At 46.6% G+C, this 25,087-nt stretch overlaps 1 protein-coding gene across 3 annotated transcripts; it reads right to left on the reverse strand.

Annotated features, from left to right (window-relative positions):
- Nucleotides 1-1,022: 1,022 nt before the first annotated feature.
- On the reverse strand, nt 1,023-24,508 carry IFNLR1 (interferon lambda receptor 1). 3 transcript variants are annotated; one of them, XM_036833748.1, is made up of 7 exons: nt 24,436-24,508; nt 20,593-20,716; nt 11,176-11,360; nt 6,673-6,815; nt 4,998-5,157; nt 4,561-4,694; nt 1,023-3,561 (listed from the first exon to the last, which is right to left on the reverse strand). In XM_036833748.1, the coding sequence occupies exons 1-7, from the start codon at nt 24,491-24,493 to the stop codon at nt 2,776-2,778; spliced, it is 1,590 nt and encodes a 529-aa protein (XP_036689643.1). In that variant the 5' UTR covers nt 24,494-24,508; the 3' UTR covers nt 1,023-2,775. The 3 variants fall into 3 exon arrangements, with proteins under 3 accessions (XP_036689643.1, XP_036689663.1, XP_036689653.1); XM_036833768.1 differs by lacking the exons at nt 20,593-20,716; nt 24,436-24,508 and adding an exon at nt 19,798-19,802 and having other exon boundaries at nt 11,176-11,307; XM_036833758.1 differs by lacking the exons at nt 20,593-20,716; nt 24,436-24,508 and having other exon boundaries at nt 6,673-9,212; nt 11,176-11,295.
- Between the last annotated feature and the right edge of the window lie 579 nt (nt 24,509-25,087).

The raw sequence follows: 25,087 nt of genomic DNA on the forward strand, positions 1-25,087 counted from the left end.
GCTTTCACCCAGGCATCACCCGCTCTGCCCCTGACATCTTTCATGCGTGGCCCTGGAGTTTCCACTATGCAGTTCCTGGCTGCTGGGGACGTGAAAGGGCTTTGTAAACAGTTCAGTGCTGAGCACACCTGACAAATGATAATATTGAATAGCATGCTCTTTCCTAAAGCTGCCCACAGTTTTTTGTTTATGACTTAATGACCATAAAGGAGCTGGAGTTTAGAATTAATAGAAAGCTCAGCCTCTGTCAGAAATTAAACTTTGAAAAAATGCTTAAGAAACACACAAGGTTTCAGAACAGAGATAAAGCGGTTCCTTCACACAAGCCTAAGACAATAGTGAGGATAGCTTTTAGTAATTTGGAATTTACTTCCACGAAGCAGCTCGGCTGGTTCCAGAAAGGACGCTGGGCTTGGTCTGGGTATTTTCCTGGGAACTGGCCCTGAGCCCCAGCCTTCCCCAGCTCCATGGTTCCAGTTTGTTCTTCCTCTTCTGTGCTCAATCATGGATGTAGACAAGTCCCATTGCAGGGAAACCCCTGCAGAAATGCATGTATGTGTGTGAGACCCAGGAGTGGTGAAGGTCTCCTGCCAGCCTCGTGCCCCTTGGAAACCCTTGCCGAGACCTCGGTACTGTTTACATGGCCAAGGGAACAGGGGTTGGCCCAGCTGGCCAGAGACCGACAATCTCACCCTCAGAGACGTACACAGTAAGTCAACATTTTAGCTTCCTCGTTTGAAACAAAAGACAGGTGTTCAATTTAAAAAGGGGTTTGCGGGCTTCCCTGGTGGCGCAGTGGTTGAGAATCTGCCTGCCAATGCAGGGGACGCGGGTTCGAGCCCTGGTCTGGGAAGATCCCACATGCCGCGGAGCTACTAGGCCCATGAGCCACAGCTACTGAGCCTGCGCATCTGGAGCCTGTGCTCCACAACAAGAGAGGCCGCGACAGTGAGAGGCCCGCGCATCGCGATGAAGAGTGGCCCCCGCTTGCCACAGCTAGAGGAAGCCCTCGCACAGAAACGATGACCCAACACAGCCAAAAATAAAATAAATAAATTTAAAAAATAAAAATAAAAAAAAAATAAAAAGGGGTTTGCTAACGTTTTCTTTAGCAGTTGAAACTCCTAAGCACAATCTTACGTAGAGGGCCACTGGAGAAAATCAGGGCCCAGGGAGGCTGCTCTGGTTGCACTGGGGTGATCCTACAGCCCACGGCTCCCCCTGAGATTAAGACGCCTCCCGTGAAGCCCAAGGCCTTTTGGGAACACAGTTTGAGAACCCCTGGACCAGATGCCCTCGAGAAGCTTTTCCAGATCTTTCATTAATGTCCTACCCTCACGTTGGCTTCAGAACAGCACAGCCCGGTGGATAAAATGCTTATGAAGATGCTTTTTACACAGATGGAGGAACTTAAGTCCTGGCAGGTGAAATGGCAGAGCCAAGGATTGTTCTGATCCCTGTGGTCCCTGCAGGGCCACAAAACTGACCAAACGTTGGTCTAACGAGTGAAGACTCAGCTCTGCTCATCCATATACTGGTGGGTGTAGGTTAATAAAGCTGTTGTTTGAGAACATCCATCACTACCCTCCGGTAAGGACAGTCACCTGTTTCCAGAAGACAGTGGTTTCTCAAAACTGGAAGAGGAAATGGGATGTCTTTACAACCACAATGGTCACCTAAAGGGTCTGAAGTGCTAAGATGGGGATCACAGGCCCAGGGGTCCGACTCCCTGCTGGGTTGCTACCCCACCACCAATGAATCAGACCCCCTAGAAGGTGGGCCATTTGGTATTTTCTTCGCTGGGAAAAGGGAGAGGGACCCTTGGCTGGGCTCCAGCTTCTGAGAACTCAGTTTCCTGACCAGGAGGCAGGGGTCAGCGAGAGCAGGAGGCAGGAGAAAGACTAGAGGTGAGAACTCCAGTCACTCTGAATTTAGGGTCACAGGTGGGAGATGCCCAGCGGTCCGCTCAGAGTCTGGGTGGATGGAGAATCCTACCAGCCACCACGTGGTGAGTGCCAATGGTGTGGCAGGCATCACACGCCTCTGTCGGAACCCTCACCGTGCCCCAGGTGGGAGCTGTAGAAAGGAGACTCGGGTACAGAGAAGGAAGGTATCTCCCCTAAGGCCACACAACTGGGAAATGGCAGAGCTGGGATTTGGACCCAGGCCTCTTTGATAATGGCAACTGTGCAATGCATGACTCAGAGACTGGGATTTGAAGGACCATGCCCTTCCTCTTCCTCTCCAACACCCTCAGCCAACTGGATTTTTCTTCACTGGGGCCCACTCTAGGGGACTCATAAATCAGGATGCCGAGCCTCGGGAAGGAGGGAGCCCAGCGGGTGCTGGAGAAAGGCATGAGTCCTGCTACACTTGGTGTGCCTCCAGATTTCTTCCCTCCCCAAATCCAGATGGGCCCTTGTGCTGTCAGCCTTCAATGTCCCCTGTGACCTGACCTCGCCTCTTTCATGTTGTGCAGGGATGACTTTTCCAACTGGCCTGTCACCCCAGGGACAGTGGGGTGGTCTGACACCCAACCAACCTCTGACCTCCGCCCATCCCTGTCTCCACCCCTCTTGGCTCTCGGCCCAAAGCTGGCAGGTCACAGGATGGGGTGGCTTCTGACTGCTCAACCTGGCAGACACCTCTAGCTGGGTTCCCCGAGGTGCTGTAAGAACCCTCTGCTGCCCCAGCGATGGTGCTCCCAGGATTTCAAGTCTTGGTGGCATGCTGGGTCCCCAGAGAGTTCAGCAGCACCAGACTGGGAGGGACGGCTCACCTGGCCAAGTAGTGCCCCAGTGTCCTACCTCTGACCTCAATCCCCTGGAGACTCTCAGCCCCGCAGCTGCCGCCACCGCTGTCCTCACTTTCTGATTCCCTCCCACCCTCTTCTTCCTCCTCCTCCTCCTCTTCCTCTTCCTCGGGGCTGCTGTCCCAGCAGAAGGTCAGTGTCTGAAGAGAAACTGGGGGCTCCCTGGGGACCAGAATCAGCCCTGGCGATGGTAAGCCCCAGCTGACCCAGGAGGATGGGTTGTCTTTTGGGGGCTCTTCCAGGGAACTTGACTCCTCGGAGAATTCGGGTGGTGGGAGAGGCTTCTGGAGCTCCTTCCCACCCGGTCCTCGGCCTGGCCTCTTCTTGGCCAAGTAGCCAGAAGACCCAGCCTCGTCCCAGGGGGAGGAGCCTGCAGTGCTGGCCCAGCTTCTGTCTGAAGAATCACAAGCAGAGGAGCCTTCGACCTGGACCAGAGGAGTCCAGGGCCCTCCTGCCTCAGCATGCCCCGGGCTCTGGGCTTCCTGCCCCAGGAAGCGGGGTAGCTCAGTGTAGGGCTGGAAGCTGACACCTTCGTCCGTGTCCTCCTCATCTGTGTTCTCCTTGTCGTGCTTCTCCTCCTCAGCGCTGTCCTTCTCGGATCCCGCCTGGACGGTGGCTGGGGCCCTGACTCTAGGGGTCAGCCTGACCCGTCTGGTCAGCTCCTTTTGGGGACAGAGGATCAAGACATGCAGGCACTCTGGACCACTGGGTTGAAAGGTTGCCCCGGGGTGTCTGTGTCCAGAGAGGTCCTGATTTGGGGAAAGGGGAGAAGAACAGAAAATTCAGCCTTTCCAGAAGAGTGACTGTTCTAATTTGGGTTCCCCTGGAAATAGACTCTGAGACAAGGCTTCAAATGTAAGTAGTGTCTTTGGGAAGTGATCCCAGGAAGTGTCAGCAAGGCATAGCAGCCAAGAGCGGGGTGTTATCAGGCAATTTACCCCGAGGGCAGCTGGAACTTAGCCCTGCCGGGGACACAGGCCTCGGAGCACCGTCGGGTGAGGCATGGAGGGGGTGGTGGCGGTGTGAATTCTCTGGCACATGCAGCTGGTGATGTGCTCGGGCAGAGTGGACACCAGAGGCCAGAGAAAGCCTCCAGGTTTCAGGTGCCAGCTGCAGGAGGTCGAGCTGGTAACTCACCACATGATGGGAAGGCAGAGGGATAGGGCAAGGTGCAGACCCATCCAACACAGAGGCTGTCCTTCAGTTAGTGGGAATTCCCTGCAGGTCCCATATCCAGGAATGTTGAAACACTCCCGTGTGGCAGGGACTCTCAGAATCCATCCTCAAAGCCCCCACGGACCCGAGTGCCCACGGAGCCTCATCTACCACAGCCTCACTTTCCAGGCCTTCATCTGAACAAGTCTGACCTCTCCAGGCTTCCCCTGTCCCAGCTGGCCCCAGGTTCTAAGCAAGCGAGCTGGCAGACCGGTGGGGAAATTCCAGCGTCTTCCTGGGCAAGACTGATCCTCGGTTAGATTGTGAATGAAGTGCTGGGACCCTTTTAAGATGTCCCCTTTAGGTGCCACCCTCCCGCCTCCCCTCTGGGCATCTCTCCTGAGGCATATTTGCTATTTTAATTTGGTGCCAAAGGAATGAATTACTAATGGTGAAAATTTAGACAGGGAAGATAGATGTTTCGCAGTCTGGGCCATCTTGATATTCTAGCTGAACTACCTCTAAGTCTAGCTCCACTTCCTTGCTCTTCGACAACCCTCCCTCTCTGTCGCACACCCCCAGATTTGCCATACCAGGGCCTGTGGCATCTTTGCCTGATGAAACCAGGGGTTCCCCCTGAAGCTCTTCCAGATCACAGGCCCTGTGACAACGACCAACAGCAGTGGCAGCAGAAGGGGTAGCAGCACCAGGAGTGCCCAGTTGGATCCTAGGAAGAAAAACATAATAACAACTAGAGAAGCAGGGGCTCCTGTCTATCAACGGCATCTGTGCTGTGGGCTTCACATACATTACCCTATTTAATCCTCATCAGAATAAACCCATCCTACAGAGTGTGGAAAGCAAGGTTCAGAGAGGTTATGTAAGCTGCCCAAAGATACAGTGAGTGGGGTGGAGCTGGGATTTTAATCGAGGTGAGTTTGTCTCTAGACTTGTGCTCTTAACCACCATATTATGAAGATCCTAAGGCCCAGGGGAAAAGTCCCCACCTCTGTACCACTTTTGCACCCACCTGGGGCCTCCAGGAAGAAGCAGGTGGGCTCAGAGAACTCGCTGTATTTAGGGTAGCCAAAGGTGTAGATAGTTCTGGCGCTGAGGCAGTGGTGTCCGCTGGTGTCTGGTTGGAGAGAAATCTGGACTGGCTGGCCATGGGGAGTGGCTGGAAACGGGGTCTGTTTGGAGAGAGAAGCAGAGGTGGGTGGACCTGCTGGGGGGCACTGGCTCCATGCAGCCAGGACAGGGCAGGGTTGGCAGGACACAGCTGTGACTCCTACACCTTTTCTTGCATTAAGGCTTAAGCATTCAGGGAGCACGTCCCAACACTCTCTGGTTTCTCTTCCGCGGAGTTTCGAGGTAGAGATGGTCTGGGTTCAAAAGCAGCCCTGCCACTCAGGGTCACTCCCATGCACACCCCACCAGGGCCCACAGGCCCTCACTTTCAGGGACAGATGCCTCAGGCTTCCTACCCTCAGGGCGTGTCAATCAATTAGGGCGGGGGCGGTGGTCACTCAGCCATTACAGACACAGAAAACTCTAGGGCTGCCTGTCCAACACAGTAGCCACTGGCCACATGTGGCTCTTGAGCACTTGACGTGTGGCTGGTACCAACCGAGATGTGCTCTAAGTGTAAAATACACACCGGCTTTCATGAAAAAAGAACATAAAACATCTCAGTAATTTTTATATTAACTACATGTTGAGAAGAAAACATTCTATTGGATGAAATAAAATCTACTATGAAGATAAATTCACTTCTTTCTTTTTACTTAATTTAATGTGGAACACTTAAATGACACAATGTGGCCTGTGTTATGTTTCTACTGGACAGTGCTGGTTGAGAATATCTGTGAGGTTCTTGAAGGCGAGGACCACATCGGATGAAGATCTATCAATATATCTCTGGGATCCAGAGTGTGCAGGAGGTTAGGAGTGTGAGCGCTGGTTCAGTAAAAGACAGAATGGACAAGAACGGGAGTCCGTAGACTACATACAGCTCCATCTTTTTTTTTAAATAGAGTTTTCCTGGAACACAGCTATGCCTGTTCATGTACCTATTTACTTATGGCTCCATTTGTGTTACAGATGGAGTTGAATAGATGTGACAGACGATAAGGCCTGCAAAGCCAAAAATATTTACTATCTGGCCAATTACAGAAAAAGTTTGCCAACCCCTGCCATAAATAAATATATACAGACATATGCACATGCATACACAGAAACAAGCCTGACATTGGATATACACCACATAGTTATTTGCGATCATCTCTGAGTACTTTTGGTTTCCTTCCTAGAATTTATCTGTATTTTCTAGTTTTTTTTTTTCTAATGAATCTGGTGGCTTAACAAGTAGGCTAAGTAGGTTCTTGGAGCCTGTCATACTTCAGTCAGATTAAAAAAAAAAAAAGCTTTCATAATTTAAAAAAAAATTAGGTAGAAAACGGCTGTTTATTACCTGTAATGTGCAGGGGAAGGATGTCCTGAACTTGGCCTCTTAGGGGGAGGAGGGAAGAGGTGGGCCACAGGCCAATCACACTGTGCAGAGTCAAGGGGTGACTGCCAGGAGTGAGGGGTATGCAGGGAAGGCTTCCTGGAGGAGGCTTTCAGGGCTTGGAGGGTGAAGAGCACTGGGGTTTGGTGGGAGAATGAGGAAGGGGACCCAGCCTGGGGGCATGAAAGGGGTTTCTCACCTTATTCCTGGCCCCCTCTTTCCAGAAAGCCACCTCATAGTTCAGATCTGGTTGGGGCATGCAGTGGGGCAGCTCGTACGTGGCATTGACACTCAGGATCTCGTCTGTCCGGGTGAATACCAGGACAGGTGGGGCTGGCTCCACTGGCAGAAACAGAACAGGACCCATCAGGACCTTCTGGGGGCCACAGGGCATCCATCCCCCTGCCTCCAGGCAGGCCTGCTCCTCTCCCAGCCCAGAGACAGTTAACCTTCCTTTACTCGTGTCATCCCTTCCACTTGGGTGCCCTTCACATGTCACTGGTCTGTCAGCATCCTGCTCATTTGTATTAGTTTTTGTTGCTGCCATAACATATTACCATGAACTTAGTGGCTTAAATCAACACGGATTTATTATCTCTCAGTTCTGTAGGTCAGAGTCTGGGTGGGCTTGATGGGGTCCTCAACTCTGGGTGGAAATCAAGATGTCAGCTGGCCTGGGCTCTTATCTGGAATTTTGGGGGAGAATTCACTTCCATGCTCATTCATGCTGTCAGCAGAATTCAGTTCCTTGTGGTTGTGAGGCTGAGGTTTATTTCTATGCTGTTGTTAGCTGGGACCCTCTCTCAGCTCCTGAAGGCACCTGAATTTTTTTTTTTTTTTTTTTTTTAAATTTTTGGCTGCGCTGCACAGCATGTGGGATCTTAGTTCCCTGACCAGGGATTGAAACCAAACCCCCTGCAGTTGAAGCACAGAGTCTTTATTGGACTGCCAGGGAAGTCCTGGCACCTGCATTTCTAATCACGTTGCCCCTTCATCTTCAAAGCAGAAACACCATGTTGAATCCTTCTCACACTTCAACTCTCTCTGATTTTCCCTTCTTCTGCCTCCAGCTGGAGAAAGTTCTCTGCTTTTAAGGGTTCATGGGATTAGATTGAGCCCATTTGGATAATCCAAGATAATCTCACTACTTTAACACCCATAAATTTAATTAAAATCCCTTTTGCCATGTAATAGTAACATCCAACATATTCAGAAGTTCAGGGATTAGAGCATGAATATCTTTGGGGGAGTCATTCTGTCTATCATGGTCCTCCCTCTGACTCCTTGAAATTCATGTCCCTCTCCAGTGCAACATACATTCTCCCCATCCCAAGGTACCCCAGGGTCTCATCCCATTACAGCATCAACTCAAGTTCTAAAATCTCATCATCTAAAGTATCTAAATCAGGTTCAGGTGAGACTCTGGGTACAATCCATTCAGTACAGCTCCTGGGACACAATTCCTATCCATTTGTGGACCAGTGAAAATAAAGTACAAGTTATCTGCTCCCAATATAAGGTGGTGGGATAGGCGCTGGGTAATAGTTATAGACATTTTGGTTCAAACAGGGAGAAATAGGAGGTAAAAAAGAGTCACTGGGCTGAAGCAGTTTTGAAATCCAGCTACACAAACTGTACTAGGTTTTAAGGCTTCGGAACTACTTCTCCTTGGCTTTCAGCTCTGCTCTCTGGGCTCTTGGTTCCACCCTCTGAATCATCCTTCCTTTTCATGAAAGGTAGCAGGTATTTGCAGCTAAGTAGTTTTACCAGTCTGCTTCCTTCCAGTAGAAATTGGGGGACCAGTAGCCTTCTTTCTTTTCCTGTCCTCTCTGCCCCTTTTCGTTCAAGCTGGCAGTGTTTCTGCTGATATAAAATTCTCAAGAATTTTATGGGTCTCCTGTGGATGTCATGAGGACCCACTCCATTAGACAGAAGCCAGTTCCACAAATCTTTTTGAGATAAGCCCTTCTCTATTTTTGGCTTTAGCTGAGCTGGCTGAGGGATGACACTTCAGCTTTCTAGAGGCTCCTTGATTTGACTGAGGGGAACTGAACTGTGTGTCATACCCTTAAATCTCTTCAAAGAGCCTTTTTCTTGACTAAACACTTTGATCTTTCTGAGGTTTTAGTAAATGATTGTACAACCACACACTTTGCTGTTTCTCTACGTCACACTCGTGGCAGCAATTTCTTAATTTTAGTATCTTTTGCCATCTGGATAGGTTAAGAATTTCCCAAATCTTCAAGTCCTGGTTCCTTTTTGTTTAGGCTCTTTCCTCAATTTCTCTCTCTCCTCCTTGCATTTTGCTATGATTACCAAGAATAAACCAGGCCATGCCTTCAACACAACATTATCAAATCTCCTTGATAAATGTCCAGATTCATCACTTACAAGGTCAGCTTTCCACATACCGACAGGACACAATTTTGCTAATCTTTTTGCCAGTATATAAGAGGCATCCCCCTTCCTGAAATTTTCAATAACATGTTCCTCACTTTCTTCTGTGAGGCAGTGCTTTTAGTATCCATACTTCTGCTAACAGTCTGTTCACGATGATTTAAGAATTCTTGAAGGAGACTTAGATTTTCTCTATGACGCTCCTCGCTTCCTTCCAAGCTCTCACTGGCAGAATCTTTTTTTTTTTTTTTTCTGGCAGAATCTTTAATGTCCATTTCTACTGACAGTCTGTTCGAGGTCATCTAGATTTGACTGATGGTTTGAAGATGGTGGGGGCAGTGACTTGGAATAAAGCGATGAGAGAAAATTAATACACCATTTTCAAGGTCCAGCTGAAATGCCACTTTTTCCATGCAGCCCTCCCTGAGTACCAGCCAGCAGGAGCTCTGGCCACACTGGTCATCCCTGTCCTGTGTTTGTGCTCAGGGAAAATGTGTGGCTTCCACAAGGTGCCACTACTTATGTGTTCAGGAGATATCCACTGGACACTGATATGTATTAAGCCCTGGGCAGGGAGCTGAGAGGAATGGGGAGATGAGGCCTCCATAAATCTTGACCTCAAAGAGTTGGAGGAACTTAGGGGGAAATGAAATACGTAAACTACCAAAACTCAAGAGAGAAAGTGACCAGGGTCACAGCTGAGGGCAGAAAAAGGCAGGAAGGGTCACTCAAGCTTGAGGTGTGCTGCAGGAGAATCAGAAGAACTTCAGGGAGGAGGAGGCAAAAAAAAAAAGGAACCTCCTTTTTGCATCTTTCCCTCTATTGTTCTAATTCTTATTCCTATTCATCCAGCGTCTGCAGTGGTTCATCCATCATTCTTCTAGCCAGACAGCCTTTCTGCCTGCCTTCCCATCTTTCTTTTCCTTTCTATCCATCTATCCATCCTTCCCAACTATGCTTCTTTTCCTTCCCATCCACGCATCCTTCTCAACCATCCTTCCTTCTTCCTAAGCATCCTGTCTTCCTTTCTTTCCAATTGACATTTCTTCCTTCCTATCCATCCTGTCTTCCTATTCATTTATACTTTCTTCCTTCCTTGTATCCAGCCAATCAGCCTACTTTTCTACTCCTCCATCCTTCCTATCCATCCATTCTTTTCTTTCCATACATCTTTCCTTCCTGTTTTTCCTTTCTCCTTTGCCTCTCCTTCCCTTTTACCCTTCCTTCCCTTCCCAGGCAGCCAGCCTTCCTTCTGTACTCTCTACCCACTGATCCATCTGTCTGCCTTTCGTTCCTATCCTCCACTTCACCATCCATACTAGCTCCTTCATAGTAAGCATTTACCCATCCATCTAGCCTCCTCCTTCCCACTCATCCATCACTTCTTCCCCATCCTCTCCACACTTCCTTTCTTCTTACCCATGCATCCTTTTCCTCCTTTCGTCCAACCAACCAGCCAGCTTCCTCCCATCCAAATCATCTCTTCTTCCTTCTCTGCCATTCTTTCCTGCCATCCTTCATTAAATCCCTTCTTCATCCCCCTTCAAGCCCTATTTTGTCCTCAAACATTTTTAGAAGCCTGGGTGGTAAGTTACAGATCTCAGCTCCATAAGGCTATCGCCTGAGTATTTATCCTCTCCTCCTTACTCTTGACCTGATCGAGCACCTTGTCCAAGATCAGAAAGAGCCATTTCACATCCCATGTCCATCACTTACTAGCTGGCAAGTTCCTTAACTTCTGTGAGTCTTGCTTTATTTATTTTTAAAAAATAGGGTGATGAAAATGAACCCCACAGGTCTGTTATGAGGATTAGAAATAAAATACATTGGGGAAAAAAAGCACTCCCCTCACTCAATGTTAACACTGGTGATTTATGAAGGCTGTAAGCATGGGGAATGTTTTCCTCTCTATTTTTATCTCCTTGCCCCCCCCAAATTTCTACCGTGTACAGAAATTACTATTGCAGCCAGAATTTTTAAAAATTGTTTCTTAAAGAGAGAGATTGAACATTAAAAAAGTAGGAATAAATATATAAAGTGCCTTGTGTAGTTCATGACCAAGGTTGTGCTCAAAAGAAGATCATGAACCTCATTAGGAGGAGGTACAAACTGAACTGCTGAGGCTGGTGAACTCCCCTAACACCCTGACATGAAGTCAGGCTACTTGGACGTGGGCCAGGGCCCATGGCAGGTGGCCCCAGAGAGCTGCCCACTGCTTTGGGGAAGTGGGAGACAGATGGCTAGGATAGCAGCGCCTCTGAGCCAAGCTCCTGAGCAGACAGCCTCCCACAGGTCCCTCACTTACCTTCAAAAAAGTAATCCATGGACTTGGACTCCACCCAGGGCGACCTGGCTCTGGGAGAAACCGCTTGCACACGCCCCTTGAACTTGTTGCACAGGTCTTGTTTCTCCAGGCACATCAGAGAACACACTAGATCTTTGGTTCTTGCACACTTTTTTACTCTCTGCCACTTTGTGGGGGTTGCAGAGCTGAGGGAGGAGACAGGAGAGTGTGGGTCATGGATTCAGCCTCTTGGGGGTGAGGAAACTTAGAGAACACGTGATCACTCGTCCCTCCATCCCACCTGATCGTCCATCCATCCATCTGTCCAGCCAGCCAGCCACCGGCTGAGACAGAATGAGAACAGTCCAGTTAAGAGCTCGGGCTCTGGAATGATAGACAAGGGTGGGAACCCTGGCTCTGCCCCTCACTAGCTCTGGGACCTTAATGCAGGTCACTGCCCCTAAGCCTCAGTCTCCTCATCTGTCATGGCTCCCCCACAGTGTCGTCATGCTAGTAACCATTTTCCACGCGTTTATTCATTCAGGCATTTATGGACCCCCTGCTGTGTACCAGGCACGGTGCCAGGTGCTATGGGGATGTCAGAGGGGAACACACAGGTCCATGACTACAACCTCCTGAGAACACTGAGGTCCAAAGGAGGGACCTGCTTGCTGGGAATTATTCTTGGGGAATCAGCAATTCATGACAGACAGGTCCTGCCCTCGGAAACTTACACTCTGGAGGGAGGGGATGGGAGACCGTCACCACATCAACAAGATAAATCCAGGAGCTGGTAAATGCAGTGATCATAGGGTAGTGCGGGGGTGACTGCTCTCCGAAGGCGGCTCAGGAAAGGCCAGGAAGATAGTGCTGCAGCTGAGGCCGGGATGCTGAGAAGGGAGCCAAGAGAAGGCCTGGGGGAAGGAAACGCAAAAGCAAAAGCCTTGCGATGGGAAGGGACTTGATCTGTCCAGAAAATAACAAGGCCAGGGTGGCCAAAGCCCAGTGGACAAGGCCGGGAGAGGGTGGACAGACTGGACGTGAGGGTGGAGGGGGTGGGCAGAGCAGGCAGGGTCTTGCCGTCTTGGCAAGGGGTTCAGATTTTCTTCCAAGCGTCATAGGAAGCTATCAGAAGGGTCTGAAGAGAGGAACTGAGGTCATCTAATTTATGTTTTTAAAATATCACTCTGATAAACCAGCTAGGAGACTGCAGCAGTGGTCCAAGAAAGAACGGTGGGTGAGATGGCAAGAAAAGGTTGGATGTAGGACACATTTTGGAGGTAAAGCTGATGAGACTTGCTCATGGATTGGACGTGGAATGTGAGGGAAAGGAGAAATGAGGACTCTTCCTGGGTTTGGAGACTGAGCAACAGGTGACCAGAAAAGGCTGAGATACAGGTAGGCAAAGAGAACAGACCTGGGGGAAGAATTCCCCTGTTTCGTGCTTTGGTGAAGTTATACTAGGTAAACATCAACGAAAAAAGGAACTGGTACAGGCATATTAATATGAGACAAAATAGAAACTTCAAAGTCCAAAGCGTTAGTAAAGGTGAAAAGAACCACTACACAGTAGTGAATGATTCTACTTACCAGGAAGATATAAAAATTCTAACTTATATGTGCCTATTAAATAGCTTCAAACTATATTCAGCAAAAATAGATAAAACTACAGGAAGAAAAAGAAAGTCCACTATTACAATGAGAAATTTTTAATATATCTCACTCAGTAATCAACAATTGAATAAAGAAAAATTATTAGTACATATGTTAAAAAAATGAACAACATAATTATCAAAGTTCGTCTAATGAACGTATACAGAACAAACAAGAAACTGGTTGAGCCACATACGAACCCTAAACAAAATATTATCAAAAATATTAACAAAAATAAAGCAACTCTCAAATTTCAAAGAATAGGTATCTCTCAAACTATTTCCTCTGACTGCAAATAATCCAGTTAAAATTCATTAACAAAAAGAGAACTAAAGGAAGTTTGAATATTTTAAAATGTTTTAAAATGACTCATGGATCAAATATTTGCAAATGATGCAACCAACAAGGGATTAATTTCCAAAATATACAAACAGCTTATACAACTCAATCAAAAAGACAAACGACACAATCAAAAATGGGCAGAAGACCAAAATAGACATTTCTCCAAAGAAGACATACAGATGGTCAACAGGCACATGAAAAGATGCTCAACATCTCTAATTATCGAGAGATGCAAATCAAAACTACAACAAGGTATCATCTCACACCAGTCAGAATGGCCATCATCAAAAAGTCTACAAATAATAAATGCTGGAGAGGGTGTGGAGAAAACGGGACCCTCCTACCCTGTTGGTAGGAATGTAAATTGGTGCAGCCACTATGGAGAACAGTATGGAGGTTCCTTAAAAAACTAAAAATAGAGTTCCATATGATCCAGTAATCCCACTCCTGGGCATATATCTGAAAAAGACCAAAACTCTAATTTGAAAAGATACAGGCACCCCAGTGTTCATAGCAGCACTACTGACAATAGCCAAGACATGGAAGCAACCTAAATGTCCATCAACAGATGAATGGATAAAGAAGATGTGGTATGTATGTATGTATGTGTGTGTATATATATATATACGGGAATACTACTCAGCCATAAAAAAGAATGAAATAATGCCATCTGGGGCTTCCCTGGTGGTGCAGTGGTTGAGAATCTGCCTGCCAATGCAGGGGACACGGGTTCGAGCCCTGGTCTGGGAAGATCCCACATGCCGCGGAGCAACTGGGCCCGTGAGCCACAACTACTGAGCCTGCGCGTCTGGAGCCTGTGCTCCTCAACAAGAGAGGCCGCGACAGTGAGAGGCCCGTGCACCGCGATGAAGAGTGGCCCCCGCTCGCCGCAACTAGAGAAAGCCCTCGCACAGAAATGAAGACCCAACACAGCCAAAAATAAATAAATAAATTAATTTAAAAAAAAATGCCATCTGCAGCAACATGGATGGACCTAGAGATTATCATTTTAAGTGAATTAAGTCAGACAAAGACAAATATCATATGATATCATTTATATGTGGAATCTTAAAAAAATGATACAGAAAAAAAAAATTAATTACATGGGACTGAGTGAACTGATGAGGATGAGTATAATTTTTGTGACTTTCTCTCTGAATTTAAAAAAAAAAAAAATCCCACAAGGACTCAGAGGCAAAGAATATACAAATCAATTTTCACTGCAAAGTAAAGGAGCTGTTACAGTGGAGGATTACTGGACTGAATGTCAATATTATGACATAGTATGAGTGTGTTTCATGTTTGGTAATTGCAATCATTGTTGCTTTTGTTGTGGTCATCCATGTACAATGCTTAGTGTCAGTCTATTTATCTCTTGTAAAAATAAAATACAGTGTGTGTGTGTGTGTGTGTGTGTGTGTGTGTGTGTGAAAAATAAATAAATAAATAAATAAACCCAAAAAAAGACAGTGAAAAAAAAAAAAAAAAAAAAAAAAATAAACCACAAACAAAAAACCCAGTTTTAAAATAGTCAGAGGACTTGAATAGACATTTCTCCAAAGAAGATAGACAAATGACCAATAAACATATGAAAAGATGCTCAACATCATTAGGCATCAAGAAATACAAATCAAAATGTCAATGAGATATCACTTTACACCCATTAGAAGAGCTACAATAAAATTTTAAAAAATAAATGTCAGGGAAGATGTGGAGAAAGTAGAAACCTCATGTATTGCTGGGAATGTAAAATGGTACAGCTGCTGTGGAAAACAGTTTGGCGATTCCTTGAAAAGTTAAACATAGAAGTATCATATGGCCCAGTACTTCCATTCCTAAGTATAAACCCAAAAGAATTTAAATCAGGGACTCAGTGCCAATGTTCATAGCAGCATTATTCACAATAGTCAAAAGGTAGAAACAATCCAAATGTTCATTAACAAATGAATGGATTAACAAAATGTGATATATACATTTAATGTGATATACAATTAAATATCTTACAGCCATAAAAACAAATGAACTTCTGACACATGCCACAGTATTGATGAACCTTGAAAACATTATACTAAGTGAAATAAGCCAGACACAAAAGAACATATACTGTATGATTTCACTTATAAAAAAAAAAAAATGATGCAAACTTATTTACAAAACAGAAATAGACTCACAGGCACAGAAAATAAATTTATGGTTACCAAAGGGGAAAGGGGACTGGGGAGGGATAAATTAGGAGTTCGGGATTAATATATACACACTACCATATATAAAATAGATAAACAGTAAGGTCCTACTGTATAGCATAGGGAACTATTTTCAATATCTTGTAATAACCTATAATGGAAAACAATCTGAAAAAGAATATATATATGTATAACTGAACCACTGTGCTGTACACTTGAAACTAACACATCATTGTAAATCAACTATACTTCAAACAAAAAGACAGGAGACTCAAAAATCACACATTGGAAAATAAAATAAAATGACTCATGGATCAAAGAAAGAATTATGATGGAAGTTAGTAGATCTCTAAAATTGAATGATCAAAAATATAATACAAGTAAAAATTTATGAGATGTAGTTAAGCATATAGCTTTAAATATTTATAACAGAAAATAAGGAAGGATAGAAATTAATAAGCTAAGTGATCAACTGAATGAGTCAGAAAACGCATGCTAAAAACATATCCATGAACAGATTGAAACTGTAAACTACTGCTTCAAAATGGATTATAAAAGACATTTTTAAATGATATAAGACATGGAAGAACAACACAAAACAGAATCAGAGAAACTCAGAAAGGAGATAACAGAACACAGGAGTCAGATAAGAAACAACAACAACCACATTTCATAAACTAAGAATAAATTAGAAGAACTATAAGAGCAAATTAATACAGCAGATAATGCCTTAAAAGAAACAGAAAGTGGGCTTCCCTGGTGGCGCAGTGGTTGAGAATCTGCCTGCCAATGCAGGGGACACGGGTTCGAGCCCTGGTCTGGGAAGATCCCACATGCCGCGGAGCAACTAGGCCCGTGAGCCACAATCACTGAGCCTGCGCATCTGGAGCCTGTGCTCCGCAACAAGAGAGGCTGCGATAATGAGAGGCCCGCGCACCGCGATGAAGAGTGGCCCCCACTTGCCACAACTAGAGAAAGCCCTCGCACAGAAACGAAGACCCAACGCAGCCAAAAATTAAAAAAATAATAAATAAATAACTAAAAAAAAAAAAAAAAAAAAAAAAGAGAAAGTTTCAAAAAATAAAAGAGAACTGAAATGTAAATGCTAAAGTTTGAAAACTTCTAGAAGAAAGCACAGAAGAGGATCTTCGTGACCTTGAGTCAAGCAAACATTTCTTAGGACACCGAGAGAAAAGAAACCTGATGTGTTAGTCTGCCAGGGCTGCAGTGACAGAATGCCAGGCTTGGGGGCTTACACCACAGAAATTTCTCTCTCACAGTTCTGGAGGCTGGAAGTCCAAGATCAAGGTGTCTGCAGGTTTGCTCTCTCCTGAGACCTCTCTCAGGAGATGGTTACTTTCTCTCTGTGTCCTCACCTGGCCTTTTCTCTGTGTGTGAGCAGCCCTGCTGTCCCTCTTCTCATAAAGGCACTAGTTGTATTGGATTAGGGCCTCACCCTTAGGACCACATTTAATCTTAATTACCTCTTTAAAGGCCCCATCTCCAAATACAGTCACTTGGGTGTTAGGGCTTTAACATATGAGTGACTAAGGGGGGGAACACAATTCAGTCCATAAAAGGGAATTATGAATTAAGCTGCTATGAAAGTTCATGTACAAGTCTTTGTATGGACATATGTTTTCATGTCTCTTGGATAAAGATCTAGGAGTAGAATCTGGGAAACTCGGTAACTGAATGTGTAACTTTACAAGAAACTGTCAAGCTGTTTTCCAAAGCGAATGTACCATTGTAGTTCCCGTCAACAATATATAGTCAGTGTCCACAGGGGATTGGTTCTAGGCCCCCCCGGAGATACAGAAACCTGTGGATGTTAAGGTCCCTTATATAAAATGGTCTCGTATGTGCATACAATGTATGCACATCCTCCCATGTACTTTAAATCATCTCTAGATTACTTATGATACTTAATACAATGTAAATGCTATGTAAATAGTTGTAAATACAATGCAAATGCTATGTAAATAGCTGCTAGTGTGTGGCAAATTCAAGTTTAGCTTTTGGCACTTCACGGATTTCTTTTTCTTTCTGGATTTAAAAAAAAATTTTTTTTGATCCATGGTTGGTTGAATCTGTGGCTGCAAAACCCCAGAATATGGAGGGCCATCTCCATGAGAGTTACTCCCCATGTTTGTCTATGCTTAGTATCATCAGACCTTTTAACTTTAACCATTCTAGTGAGTGTGAAGTAGTATTTCCTTGTAGCTTTAATTTGCACTTCCCTAATGACTAATGATGTTGAACATCTTTTCATGTGCTTATTGGCCATTTATATATCTTCTTTTGTGAAGTGACTATTCAAATATTTGGGGGGTGATTTGTCTTCTTATTTTTGAGATGTAGGAGTCCTTTATTTTGGATATAAGTTCTTTGTCAGTGTATATACTATGAATATATTTTTCTCAGTGGCTGGCTTTTTCATTTTCTTTGGACTTTTTTTTTTTTCTTTTAAAGAACAAAATTTTAAATTTGGTGAAATCCAGTTTATCAGTATTATTGACTAAATTGTTTACACACATCTCCCACCCAATTCATATGTTGAAGCCCTAATACCCATGTGACTGTATTTGGAGATGGGGCCTTTAAAGAGGTAATTAAGATTAAATATGGTCCTAAGGGTGAGGCCCTTATCCAATAGGACTAGTGCCTTTATGAGAAGAGGAAGGGACACCAGGGCTGTTCTCACACAGAGAAAAGGCCAGGTGAGGACACAGAAGGTGACCATCTCCTGAGAGAGGCCTCAGGAGACAGCAAACCTACTGACACCTTGATCTTGGACTTCCAGCCTTCAGAACTGTGAGAGAAAAACTTCTCTTGTTTAAGCCCCCAGTCTATGATATTTTGTTATGGCAGCCCTAGTAAATGAACACAGATTTTGGTACCATAAGTGAGGTGCTAATGTAACCAATATCTAAAATTGTGTTAGTAGCTTTGCATCTGGGTAACAGAGGCTGAAAGAGTTTTGAGGTTCATGTGAGAAAAAGCCTAAATTGCCTTGAAAAGACTGTTGGTCAGAATATAGATGTTAAAGGTGATTCTGGGGTGATCCCAGATGGAAAGGAGGAATGTCTTATTGGAAACTGGAAGAAAATTGATCCTTGTTATAAAGTGGCAAAGAACTTGACCGAATTACGTCCTAGTGTTTTATGGAAAATCAGAAGTGGAAAGTGATGAACTTGGATACTTAGCTGAGGAGATTTCTAAGCAAAGTGTTGAAGATGTGACCTGGTTTCTCCTTACTGCTTATAGTAAAATGAGAGAGGAGAGAGAGAGATAGAAGGAATTGTTAAGCAAAAAGGAACCAGAAATTGAAGATTTGGAAAATTCTCAGCCTATGCATATTGCAAAAAATGAGAAAGCGTGTTCTGGAGAGAACACCAAGGTTGCGCTGGAAAATCATTTGATAAGGAGATCATGGGTGCGACTCACGGATTTAATCAGCCACCTCAGCAGAAGCCAGGAATAGAGATGGGATTATTACATGTATCACCCTAATTCTGTTCACTGAAAAGATCTCAAAGCAATAGTTCAGTAGTGATCAGACAGCTACACAGACTGTGTTCTTTAAAACCATTTCTCACCGAATGGAGACATGGCTGATTTCAGGTTTTAGGTCAGGAATTGTGCAAATGAGTCTGGAACATCTTTTCGCAACAGATAGCAATAAAGATATCATGACTTACTAGGGTCAAATTCAAAGGACTCAGGAGCCAACCTGAAGAGACATTCACGGGCTAAAGATGAGACAATTCAAGCTTCAATGAGTAGAATAACTTGCAATGAATTGAAACCATCACATACGTTTAACTACTTGAGTTCGTAATGATAATAAAAAAACAAGTCAATCACCTTTGGGACATGATAGGGAACAAGTTCGTTATCTTGAAAACTGGTAAATTAAAGGAAAAAAATTCAAGCATTTATTCTGTCTTGCCTACATGAACAGTACCACTGAATATCAAACACTACATGAGAGGAAGCATCTCTTTATAAAATTAATTCCAGCTAATAAATGAAAAAATACCATTAGAATATCATGGTTTTGGAATCCTCGCAGGTGTTTCAGAAGTGTAAAAGGAAAGGAAAATATCATAAAGGTCCAGAGGTAAGGCTTTCAATTCTTTCATCAATTTATCCCACCTCTGCTATGCCCAGCTGTGTGGCTTTGAGCAAAATACACTCTCAGTGCTTCAGTTACCTCCACTGTAGAGCAGAGTCACTGAATCCTTCCTCATAGGGTGGTGTGAGATTAAATACGTTTCATGTATGGACACAGTGCAGACACAGAGCAAACACACAGGCCATGTTAGGTATTGGTATTTTCTGTCTCCTGATACAGTTCTATACCATTCTTTCTTTTGAAAGTTCTCTCACAGTCTGTCCTTTCCCAAGCCAGGCCCCCATCACTCACATCTGGATGCTACAGATGGAGGGACTGTAATAGAACAGGAAGAGCACGAGCTTTGGGGTCAGACAGACTTGGGTTTTTCTTCTGGTTCCATCACTTCCTTGGGCAGGTCACAGCACCTCTGAGTTGCTTCCTCACCTCTAGAACAGGGGAAATGCAGGGCCTGCCTGGTGATACTGGGAGGAAGAAGGGAAATGCTCATGCAAGGCTCCTAGCACTCAGCCTGGCACAGGGTGGGTCCTGAGTACGTGGCAGTTCCTGCTTCCTCCTTCTCACCAATTCTAGATTAATCCTCCTGAGTATCTGCTTTCATTAGCTTACTCTCTTACGAAAGAACTTCAGATGATTTCCATCTATGAGCAAAGATGGCAAATCTGCTTTCATTTGCAAATTCCTCTGCATCAGCAGTGGCTGCCTGGGCTGCCAAGTTCAGAAGGATTCCAAGGCTCTGTGCAGGCTCCCTCCGTGGGGAAAAGGGTAATCATCTAGCGATGCCTAACACAGCTCTGCGAGAGATACACCTGCCTCCCTTATCTGCTGGAATGCCAAGCACCTCATCCAGGCCCTAAAGAATTCCTTCACTGGGCCCTCACAGCTCCATCCAAGCCCTGCTCTGACTTTTCTCAAAGACCTGCCCCCACTCCCGGCAGGTCTTTCACCTGGGCGTTGTTCTCCATTCAGCATGATCCCTACCTCCAGAGCTTTATCAAACGCCCTCTTCCAATACCTGCTGCAGGCCGTCACCCGTGGACACAGAGAACCAAGCCCCTCCAGCCCCTGCCCACCTCCTCGGTCTCCCCCTACCACCCCACCAGCCCGGAGGCGCCCCTCCACCTTTGATAGGCCACAAAATAGGTCATGTTCTGGGGATTGCCAGGTCCTGGGAGCCACGTCAGGTACACACTGAAGTTCCAGGAGAGCAGCGTCACGTTCTGGGGAGGGGCCAGATGGGGTCTCCCTGTGGGGGAGAAAGAGGTCATGAAGTCTGGAGCCATTCCGAGCAGCGTGGGCGGGCAGTCGGGTGCTCAGCGAGTTTAAGAACCAGGAGTTATCTGGGGTGGCTGAAGCACAAGGGGCGTGATGTAGTCTGGGAACCTGGGGTGTGGGATTCCAGTCACAGCCATGCCACCAACTGGCTGTACTGCAGCTCCTTCCCCTCCTTAGACCTTAGCGGCCCATCTGTGACACGATGGGAAGCCCACCCTGGCACCTGAGGGTTCCGGCAAAACAGTGCAGCACAGGACCATCTAATAGATTCCTGGACTCCAGGAGGGAACGGCCCTGAGGGTGTCAAGGAGCAGAGGCTCTGTCTTGTTCTCAGCCATGTCCCCAGAGCCTGCCTGCAATGGTCCCTGGCACATAGTAGGTGCACAATAAAAATCTGTTGAGTGAATGAATGAATACTGTGATGACTTGGATTATTCCTAAGGTCTCCTAACTGGTCTCCCTGCTTCCAACCTTGTGTCCACAATCCATTTTCCATATAGCAGCAAGGGTTAAAATGAGAGTCACATCATGTCACTCTTTTGCTTTAAACCTCCAGTGGCTTCTGTTTCATTCAAGGTAAAATCCAAAGTCTTTACAATCGCCCACAAGACCCTACTCTATCCAACCCATGACTCCCCTTGCTGGCTCCTCTCCAGCCATGCTGGCCCTTTCCTGTTCCTAGAGCATGCCGGGCACACTCCCACCTCTAGGCCTTTTCACGAGCTGTTCCCTCCACCTAGACTGTTCTCCCCCTGGATATCCATCTGGCTCACTCCTCTGCTTCCTTCACATCTTTGCTCAGATGTCATTGTCCCAGTGATTCTTTCCCTGACCACCTCTAACTGGCCCCTACTTCCCTCCTTGGCACCTCCTCCTTCTCACTGCTAACCCTCATCTTCTGAAATATGCATCTGATTACACAGCTGCCCAGTTTCTGCCCTTCCCTTGTCCTCAGAATAAAGTCTATGCTCCTTATCAGGATACGTGAAACCCTGCCCAGCTTGGCCTGGCTGGGCCATCTCGTTGACCTCTTCCTGACAGCTCACCGACACACCTCACCAGCCTGCTCACCTACATACGTCACCAGGCTGCAGCCAATCTTCCTTCTCGCCCTTCTCAAACCACCTCATTCTTCTGTGTGTCTTCGAACCCAGGTGTCTTTGACAGCATGGTATTCACCATCTAATCTTTTAAAGACGTGATTCAAACGTCACTTCCTGGCATCTTTCAGAGGAGTCTTCCTGACATCTTTCGGAAGTGGTGGTGATGATGCTGATAATAACAGCAGCTAATGTGTGTTGTGCCCTAACTATGCGCCAGGCACTATGCAAAGCACGTTACCTGCATTTTCTCCTTCAATCCGCCCCACATCCCTAGGAGGTAGGTACTAATTATGATCATCACATTACAGATGAGGAAACTGAGGCCCTCTCAGCTAATAAGTTGTAGAAACAGAATTCCAATCCAGGCCTAGCCAACCCCAAAGTCTGAGGTTTTTTTGTTTTTCTTTTTAACATCTTTATTGGAGTATAATTGCTCTACAGTGGTGTGTTAGTTTCTGCTTTATAACAAAGTGAATCAGCTATACATATACATATGTTCCCATATCTCCTCCCTCTTGCGTCTCCCTCCCACCCTCCCTATCCCACCCCTCCAGGTGGTCACAAAGCACCGAGCTGATCTCTCTGTGCTATGCGGCTGCTTCCCACTAGCTACCTATTTTACATTTGGTAGTGTATATATGTCCATGCCACTCTCTCACTTTGTCCCAGCTTACCCTTCCCCCTCCCCGTGTCCTCAAGTCCATTCTCTACGTCTGCAAAGTCTGAGTTCTTGATCACACTTCCTCCCCTAGGTTCTCATGGGGCCTGTTCAGCCTTATTCTTCCAGCATCTATGGATCATTATTGGTCAAAGACATCTATTGATCACTGCGTGCCAGAGGTTTCAGAGAGGACTACAACTCCTCTCCTGCCCTTTAGGAGCTCATGGTCCCATGGAGAATGCAGTGCCTTGAAGTGTCGTGTGGGCCATGAGGGAAATCCACACAGGTTATAGAGCAGCATCAGGGACGGAGGGCCCTTTCTGCTGATGGCTCTCAGCTCGGCTCCACACCCCTGGCCTTTTAGACCAGCCCATCCTGTGTCCTCTAGCTGGGACTGCATCACCAGGATGCGGATGCCGACAGCCCTCCCAGCTTCTGGACGTCCTAGCAGGTGGCTGGCACGAGGCCAAAGTCTGTCTACAATCGTCTTATTTGAAGACGGGCCTCAATGCTGAGCTTGGCCACAGTGGAGAAACAGCAGCTAGAGTAGCTGCCTCCTAATGAGCCTTCGAAGGGTGCCAGGCGCCGGCGTGAAACTTTATACACAAAACCTCATTCAATCCTCAGGACAAACCACCCTGTGGGGTAGGTGTCATTCCCTTCCACGGAAGGCACTAGGCTCGGGTACAGATGGTGAATAATTTGCCTGAGGCTACACAGCCAGTATGTGTGCGAGCCAGGATTAGAACCTAGATCCCGCTGCGCTTCACCCTAAACCTTCACACCACAGTTTGTGTTGTGTACACTAAATATTCCTCGGGTGTAAGGATAGCTAGGTCTAGACAGCAAAACTATTGAGTTTGATGGTGAAAAAGGGGTACAGAGGACCCCCTCCTCTCCTCCCCGCATAGGTACACTGTCCCTCATCAGCTGCAGTAACACTGCTGCGAAGGTTCCAGGGGCTGGGGCATCCCTGAGCTGACCTGGGTGGGTGGACCGCCCTGTACCAGCTGCCCGTCCCATGGCCAAAGCTGGCCATGCTCACTTCAGCTTGTCTTCTCTGTTCTGTGTGTCTCACCAATGCCTTCCTTCTTGGCTAATTCCCCTTAATTGCTCTGAGCCTCAGTTTCCCCCTCTGAAACGGGAGGAAATAATACCTATCTTCTAGGACAGTTGGGTTGTGATGCTAAACTAGAATAATGTGGTGCCCAAGAAGTTGCTCAAACAAATGCTGGCTTTTAACTTTAGTATTAGATGATGTCCAAGGGCCCTTCTAGCTCTTAAATTATTAGTCTAAGACTAGGGACATATCCTGGGGACATTTTGGTGTTCTTCTCCCTGGATTGGTTGGGGTTTGGTGGTTGGTTCCTATCCCAAGGTATTTTGAACCCTGTCACCTTATTTACCAGTGAGAGCTCAGAAAAAAAGGTGGCTTGTTAGCATGACAGCACGGCATGGGCTAAGCTGGCACTCCTTCCCCTCAGGCCTGGGTGGAACTTCTGACACCCCGAGTCGGGAGGAAGGGGAGGGCAGGGCACTTCTGCTTGATTTCCCCTACTAGTCAGGGTCTGTGATATTAATGCAGCGGATAGGGCTTTTAGGAAACCTTAAAAAGCACTTTATAAACAAAGGCAGCTGACTTTTGAACGGCCACTATCTTTTTTCCTGTTCGTTTGAAGCTGAACTGGCATTAGGAAGCTGGATCAGTTCCTTCCCGGAAAGGAATTTCAAAGACCCGGGTCTGTTTAGTCCTCAGAAAAAGAAAACTGGTGGTGGGTGGGCTCTGCTAATTCGCACGGGTTGCAGCACACAGACTGATGCCCAAGGCACTCCCTCCCCGGAGCTCTGGGTCGGAAGGTAGGTGCGGACCGGACCGGATGGAGCACCCCGCGGCCCCGCGCCCACCCCGCGGCCCCATGCCCTTACCTGGAGCGGATTGCAGCAGGCACAGGAGCAACGGGGCCCACCGCCGGGTCCCGGTCATACCGGTCCTCCTGTGGCCCAGGGTGGGACCAGGTCCCTCCTCCAGGCCCACCCAAGGCAGGTGACGCGACTGGCAGCCAATGGGAGGCCGGGCCGCGGGCCCGCCCCTCCGGGGCCAGGACTGGGAAGCTCCCGAGGCTTCCCTTGCGGCGGCCCCGCTCAAACCCTCCGGTAGCTCCCAGGGCCTCTACTTCACTTTGTTCTGCCCGATCCCGGGGGTGGGAGGTGAGGGGGAATCAGTAAATCCGTGTATGGAGGGAGGGGAGAAGAGGAAAACTGTTTATTATTAATAATCACAGTTAGGAATTCCAATACGAGACTTTTAACAGGACAGACGAGTTCAGGGCCAGTTTAAGAACGTAGTCTCAGGCACCATTGGCTGTATCCGAGAGCGTTCTAAGTGCCAGGTTCTAAGCCAAGCACTTTCCCATATTATCTACTTTAACCCCCGCGAGCATCTGGTGGGTCTGTCCTGTTATTCTCTACATCCTTCACGCGGGGAGTGACAGCCTCCAGAGCTTCATGGGCTTGCTCCTGGGAAAGCTGGTCCCTCTGGTGCCAAAGCCTGTAGTGTGTTTGTTACCAGTCACCCAAA

The sequence above is a fragment of the Balaenoptera musculus genome, chromosome 1 (assembly GCF_009873245.2).
Source record: "Balaenoptera musculus isolate JJ_BM4_2016_0621 chromosome 1, mBalMus1.pri.v3, whole genome shotgun sequence".
NCBI lineage: Eukaryota > Metazoa > Chordata > Mammalia > Artiodactyla > Balaenopteridae > Balaenoptera > Balaenoptera musculus.